This window comes from Zingiber officinale, chromosome 5B (genome assembly GCF_018446385.1).
Source record: "Zingiber officinale cultivar Zhangliang chromosome 5B, Zo_v1.1, whole genome shotgun sequence".
Lineage (NCBI taxonomy): Eukaryota > Viridiplantae > Streptophyta > Magnoliopsida > Zingiberales > Zingiberaceae > Zingiber > Zingiber officinale.
In genome coordinates this window covers 105,835,365-105,843,233 of record NC_055995.1, presented here as the reverse complement: position 1 = coordinate 105,843,233, position 7,869 = coordinate 105,835,365, and the positions used below count along the sequence as shown (strand labels likewise).

Here is a 7,869-nt window from a genome sequence, read left to right as displayed (position 1 = left end):
CCAGTTTTCTTTTGAACCTTTGGGTTGGGTTTCATCTTGTTCTTCATTTTCTGATTTTTGAATTTCTTTTTGTCAGATGAGACTACTACATTCGCCTTTGGAATAAAATCCATAGGCATTCTTGTATCATCATTTTTATGTTGCTTCCGATGTTCTTCTTCGATATTTAAGGCAATCATCAAATCTTCGAGAGAGATTTTACCTCTTCGATGTTTAAGAGTCATGCCAAAATCTTCCCAACTCGGAGGTAATTTTTCGATGATTGACAAGACCTAAAATTTTCAGGTAATGACATATCTCCTTCAGCAAGACCATGAATTTGGACTTGGAATTCATGTGTATGATCTATCACAGATTTGCCTTCAACCATTTTGAAGTTTAGGAATTTTGCCACAGTGTACTTTTCTAAACCAGAATCTTCGGAGTTGTATTTTTTATCCAAAGATTTCCACAGCTCTTTAGCTGAAGCGGTTAAACAGTACACATCAAATAGTGCGTCTGAGAGGGCAGATAGGATTCTCCCATGACAGAGATAATCCCTTTGCTTAAACCTCCCTAAGGTAGCACTACGAGCAGGTTCCTCTTCATTGGGTGAAGGAGGGTCTGTTTCTATAACGGAGAATAGCCCTAGCGTAGTAAGCCAAAATTTCATTCGTTGTTGCCAACGTCTGAAGTTTTGCCCGAAAAATCTTTCGGGTCGGGCGCTAGCCTCATCGGACCCCGTTACCCTATCGTTCATCATGTTTATTGATGCTACAATCAATTCTCTAAAATTGTAATAACTGTAATAGAACTAATTACACTAATGCAGTAATCTATAATTGCACCAATAAATGACGAGCATGCAATAAACGTTAATAACAGTAAGGGTTAAGAAATTGTGTATCTCCGGTCGAAGCGTCGGACGTGCCGACTGTCTTTAGAGAATTGATTGCCGCCCACGGTGCAGAGGCTCTCCGGCAAAATCCTCCCAAGATCCGACAACCGCTCGCGTCGCTCGTAGGTGCACTCCAAAACGAGCGCCGCACTCGGACTCAACCTCAGATCGCGAACCAAGCCTCAGAACTCAGAAAGAAGGAAGAAGAAGTAGAAAGAAAGGGAGAAGAAGGAATGCTTTGCTTTCTGGAGTGAATTGAGAAGGAAGTGAGGAAGTGTATTTATACACTTGAAGCAGTGCAGAGGAGGGACACACACTTTGCTTCTGTACCTCTTCTCCCACGCGGATGCGTTGTTTCGCATCCTCACGCGACGCGGACAGAATCGAAGCGCTGCTTCGCTTCCTCACGCGGACCAAAACCGAAGTTCAAATCAGAACCGGAAACCAAACTGGTTTGGTTCAGACTAAACCAAACCAGCAAAAACAGACCGGGCCGCCCGTGAGCGCAAGGCCCACGGGCTGGGGATTTGCACCCCCCCCTGCGCGCGTTAATCGCGCACGTGACACCCGGTTTATGGATTTCCGGCTCGAACCCCCCAAATCCACTCGATTTGGGCTTGGCCCGCGCATGCGTGTAGGTCCTCTTATCATTGCTAAGCAAGGATGGAAGGGCTTCCTATATAAGCCCTTCCAAGCTTCTCCACTTAGCAATGTGAGACTAAAAACACCCCAAAAAAAATGTTTTGAATTTTTTAAAACAAAATTCAACACAAATATCCAAAATGAAATCATACACAAACAAACATATTCAAACAAGTCAATGCTTACAAAAGGACGGAAAGATCCATTAATATATAGAGTTCAATAAGGTTCATACTAAACGGTATCAAAAGGATGAAAATACAAACAAAGATCATCGTCCTCTTTTACCTCGGCAGACACTTCCTTCTCCTTCTTCCATTTTTCTTCTTTTCATGCTCAAAAAACAACCAAATTAAAAGTAACATTTATGTAACTTATCAATTGTATTTATGTGTCAACAACTAAAACTTAATTCATCAGTATAACAAATCACTTGTATCCATGTGTTTTGATACATAAACAAGTTAACCTTATGATTCTGATATGATGTAATCAAGGTTCTAACCTTGGATATGAAAAGATGTCATTCATTTATAATCGCATGAAACACATACATGCATAAAACTTGTAACTAAGCATAACAACAAATAAAAAAATGTGCAAGTCATGTAATAAGAAATACATGTATCAAATGCTCTATGATATGTAATAAAATCATCGAAACATATAGCTAACATTGCATGGATTAGTAGTAGGAAAGTCAAAAACATGCAAAACATTGCATGACATGTAAAGTATCAAGGTAAGATCAAAATATAGAAGCAACTGTAACATGACATTGTTGGTACAGGTTGCACTAACGGTTTAACTCAGGTTTTGATAAATGATAAAGTAAGTTAAGTTAGGTTTAATATGATCTAACGATTTAACTAAGTGTGCAGGAGAAGTCCAGATAGGCCGACGGGCTAACCGAATATCTGGCAAGAAATCCAACTACGTCGACGGGCTGACTGTATAGCTGGTACGAAGTCCAGATAGGTCGACGGGCTGATCAAATATTTGGCATGAAATCTAGCTTGGTCAACATGCCGACCAGATAGCTGGCATTAAGTCTAGACAGGTCGACGAGCTAATCGGATGTCTGGCAAAGCGGTAAATTAAGGTAAGTCACTGGAGGAGAGTGACTTGGTGAGGACACATTCCATGTTTGAAGGAACACTAGGCGTCGATCAACTTAGATCCATTTGAGAAATTTAAGTTGAGATCTTGACTAGATTCTGGTCTCGAGGAGACAGAATCTAATTACTACTCTTGACTATAATTGTACTAATACTTATTTTACAGGGTAATATAAGTTTTATTGTCTCGGACTAACTTCATTTTGCAGGAAATAAAGGCTGTTGGAAAAGTTGGTTTGGGCACCCGAAAGCGGTCCAAGCGCCCGGAATGTCCAAAATCAATCTGTCGCCAGCTTGGAGCGCGTTGTTTGGATGGCTGACGTCATTGTCCAGGCACCCGGAACTGCCTATATAAGCATCCTTCCACCAAAAGCACAAAACACAATTTATCTCTGCAACTGCTTTCTTGCGCGCTGCTCCAAAGACGCTCCTATGACGCTGTGAAGCTTCTCCGACAACCTGCGACTCATGAATTTGGACACATTTGTGTTAAAAAAAATCATTGATCTTAATATATTATGTCAAATTGATATTTGAAAACATGAATATAATCAAAAGCACTATATAAACATATAGGAACTGATTTTCATATTATTTCAAACTCTCTAGGTCCTTCTGTTAGTTTTAGACACATTTATTTTTATTTTTAATTTTTTTTAATCAATCTACGACGAATCCATTCATCGTAAATTTAGTGACAAATCCATGAATACGTCGCAGAATTAGCTACATCAATTCTATATATGTTGTAGAGTTTGCAACGAATATCGATTTCATTGCAAAATTTGCAACAATCTAGAATTCGTTGTAGAGTTTGCAATGAATATCGATTTTGTTGTAAAATTTGCAACAAATCTAGAATTTGCTATAGAATTTATAATGAATATTGAATTTTGTCGATAATTGACAGTGAATTTGGCGATAAAATATTATTTGTTGTTAATTTACAACAAAACACTTTCGTTGCTAATTAGTGACAATTTCTTTTTACTAAATTTGTTACCGATTTAGAATGAAAAATTTTCATCCCTAAATTAAAATTTTTTTAGAAAATATTCTTATTACAAGTTAGAGTAATTATGATCATAAAATGCTATAACGTATTAAAGTAAGTTGATTTAATATTTTTTTAAGTCTAATTAGTCAAAATTATTATATATGGAGCAATGTTATATTAAGAATACTTTTTATTAAAATTGATCAAACTTAATTCAAATCATTTTAATTTGATCAAAATTAAATATAGATGCTATAATAATGTTAAATGATTTTGATTAAGTTTATATAATTTTAATCAAATTAATATTTTAATATAATATTTCATTTATAATAATTTTAATTAAATGGAAATAATTTTATTTGTGTCGCAATAATTATGATCATAACTACTCTAACAAGACAATATTCGAGTATTTTTTTTAAATAAAAAAATATGATAAAATATTATTTTAATATTTGTTTAAGAAATTTTTTTTTAGACGATCACATTCTTAGTGGATCTGGAACAAGGCCCGTTTACATTAATTGGATTGGTCCCCGTTATGCCTATGACCTTATCCCCGCCATTGGCCACAATCACGGAGGGTTGGCTGCCAACTAATAATGTGGTATGGAGTTCGCTAGCGCCCTCACTCTTTCCTGTCTCTCTACTGTAACTAACAATGCCCATTTACCTATCGCCTCCTCCTCCCATCCCCTTCTCCAAACCCCTCAACGCCCACCTCCTTACTTTGCCCCGACTCCCCTCTCCTCGATGCGCCCTCCCCTCTCAAAACCCTAGAAAACCCCTCAAGGGAACCCACCCCCCGCAAGCCACTCCCACCCCGCAAACCGTCAGCCAGTCCGCCATCCAAAGAATCTCCGAGAAGCTCCGCAGCCTTGGCTTCCTCGAGCAACATCCGCCTTCCTCCGCCGACGATCGCCCCACCACCGGCCCCGGATCCGCTGGCGAGATCTTTATCCCCACCCCTCGGGAAATACTCACGCATCGCGTCGGTTACACTATCGATTCGAGCTGGAGCACCCCGGAGCACCCGGTTCCTCAGCCAGGGTCCGGGGTCACCATCAATCGGTTTCACCACCTTTGGACGAGGGATAAGGTGAGGAAGGCGGAGGCCAGGGCTAGGAAGGATGCGGAACCACCACCGACTGTAGCAGAGTTGACCATACCGCCAGAGGAGCTGAAGAGGCTGAGGAGGGAGGGAGTGCGGTTGGAGAAGCGATTGAAGATAGGAAAGGCTGGAATCACTGAGGGGATTGTAAATGGGATCCATGAGCGATGGCGGCGGTCAGAGCTGGTGAAGATTAAGTGCGAGGACTTGTGCCGGATGAATATGAAGAGAACTCATGAGATTTTGGAGGTAAAATTTTAAAATAAATTTAACATTGTTTTTTTGATTTCTAATCTACAAATGATTAATTTTGATATGAGGTATGAGATTGAACAAATAGTTATCTAACATGATCAGGAGGTTTTGTTGTTTATGACTTTCGGAGTGCTTGTATTGAACAATTATATATGAATATAATTCAACCATCTGTATATCAGCCTAATCTAATTAATGAATCTAAATTTAGCAATATGGTACGTAAAGACAAAAATTTGAACTTAGTAATCTTAATTTTCACCAAAAGGTGTTTAACAACTGAAATTGGAATATAAAAGGTACTTTAATTAGATAAGGTAGCTTAAATATGTAATTAATTGAAGATAAATGACTGTTTCATGACAATTAAAAAATATATATTTCTATGGAATTTAGAAAATGAAATATCTTTCATACTTTGATTTTCTAAACACAATTGAATAAGCTGAATCAATATAAATTTATTTTGAGTCAAAATAGATAATATTTCTTAAAGTTTACCTTAAGTTTTAAACTTGCATTTGATGGATGATGACAACCAAGACAAGACACATTATTTTAAAAATATATATTTTCAAATTTGCATGACAACAATTGATCGATGCATATGCTGAACATGATTTAATTAAAGTTATTTAAAATATTCCCTTTAAAAAATTATTGAAGCTGTTATTTAAAATACTTTTAATAATTAGTAATTATAACATCATAAACAGTAGCTGCCTAATTCAATTTGTACTAAGGTCGTCGTTTCTTTCCTCAAACCTAAACCTAAATGTACATCTCTGCATTCCCCATAGGGTTTTCTCTACTTGTCTATTTACACCTCTTCCATGAATAAGTTTTTTATAGGTAAACAGTGAATAATTTCTTCTAAGATCTCCTTAAATTTTGATTTTGATTTGAGCTTGTAATCATACTTGCATCCATAAATGTTTGTCTCATTTTCAAGAATCAATTTTAGTACAATAGTTCTATCTTCAATTTCTCTTAACCTCAACTACCTTATCCTTATCATCCTTATTAAAGATAATACCTACTCCATTTGTTTTCTAAAACTTTTCCAGCATACCCATTCTTGAAACATGCATTCCTTATTTTCTGTAGTTATTTCTTCAACCCATTTTGTATCCTATATGCATATTATGTTTATTTTTCTCTTAACATTAAATTTACTAATTCAAGTCCTTTGCTCGAAAGTCCTCTACATTCCAAATAATGAACCTAAGCTTATATCCATGGGCTAGTTTCCTTACCCATATTGGCCCACAGCAATGCAAGAACTGTTGTTATTTTGCATCATATTTGGACGATGATGTGATCAGTTACTTGTATGAAACTTTGTAGTGCACCTTTTGCATATCAAAGTACTTAGTTAGTGAAGGCCCGTTGCATTATTTATGGGGTGATGACATATCCTTAAACAAATACCATTTAGATCCATGCTCGTTGGTTTAACTTCTTCTAGCACAGGGTGCCATATTCTAATGCTTTCCTTAACTTTTGTTTATTAAAAAATAGGGCTTGAGATTGCCAATGGTGATTCTAGTGATGTAACTAGTAAGAGTGTACTGAATTATTCTTTCATAATAATTATAAGTTTGCATCAAGGGTCTTCCCTATGTTCTTGTGCTTTTATTTTCAATATAAATCTGTTGCAGAATGTGCTATTTAATGAGAGTGTAAATAGGATAATCTTGAAACTTGAAATTTTCTGAGGTACTTTAAAAATTTAAAACTTAAAGTTCAGGAGAAGTGGGAAAATGAAGGAATATGAAAATCTTCTAGGAGTTCAAATATCTCATATTGATTATTAATGAGGAGATATTAATAAAGTATTAATAGGATAAAGCGCATATGTCTGCCAGGATGAACTTTAAAAGTTTTGTGCCACTGTCGTGCACTCCTTAAGAAAGGAAATTTTACAAACTAAGGCACGATCAATCATACTTTAAGTTAGGGTTCTAGCTATATAGAGACAAAGATGTATAAAGACTTAGTTCAATAGAGGTGACATATGATGATCAATGTTGAGGTTATTACAAAGATGTAATGATAAATAGGACTATTTGGATGTAATTAGATGTAATTCCAATAGAAAATAAAATGACAAAAATTATGCTAACATTATTTGAGAAATGATAAAAAAATCATTGCTAAATTCTATAAGACAAGTTGAATCAATTAGAGAAGCTGTGAAGGGTTGGGGAGAACATAGAGAACTCTATTAGTGTAGTTTAAAATGATTTAAGGAATTTTGAGCCTTGCATAAAGTTCAGATGTGGTGTAAAATCGAGGTAGTGGACCTTATTTAATTGTAGCTAATGCAACTTGTTCATTGTATGGTTTGAAATATTGTACCATGCCAGTTGAAACAGTCGTAATATTTTATACTATTAAATTCAATACAACTTGGTGCATACAATAACTCCTTCATATGCTTCATTTCTTCATCCTGCAACTTTTAATTCATCACACCATACATCAGAATGTCGGTATGATGCTAAAACAATATTGTTCCATTTGAAGATCAAAACTCCAGTATGACTTGAGATTTTGAACCTTTGTTTATTGCATCACACACTCTTTGGCAAAATCATACACGAATGAGTAAATTAATGTTTTTCATTTTTTGATTGTTCAAGTCTTATGAAGAGGTGTATGATGAAAAGAATTATTGTATTATTGATGAAAATAATGCATAAATTGGATTTTACCTTTTCATTAGTGATGTTTCCATGAGTGAAACAACAATATGCTTTTTAATGTTTCAATTTCAACCAAGGTTCAAAATCTTGAGCAGTGATGCAATTTCGGAGTATAATTGGAACAATACTGAGTTTTGATATATAGTGCCATTGGAGAA

General features: G+C 35.9%; 1 protein-coding gene across 5 annotated transcripts in view; it reads left to right on the top strand.

The window, feature by feature from the left end:
- The first annotated feature begins 4,231 nt into the window (after positions 1-4,231).
- Positions 4,232-7,869, top strand: part of LOC121985273 (CRM-domain containing factor CFM2, chloroplastic-like) — a 37,216-nt gene continuing 33,578 nt past the window's right edge. For 2 of the 5 annotated variants that reach the window (XM_042538620.1, XM_042538617.1), the window contains exon 1: positions 4,233-4,997. In XM_042538620.1, coding sequence (XP_042394554.1) covers positions 4,299-4,997 — 699 coding nt within the window. In that variant the 5' untranslated portion in view covers positions 4,233-4,298. Of the gene's footprint in view, positions 4,998-7,869 lie in introns of all 5 variants that reach the window. The other 3 variants (XM_042538618.1, XM_042538619.1, XM_042538621.1) reach the window with 3 other exon arrangements.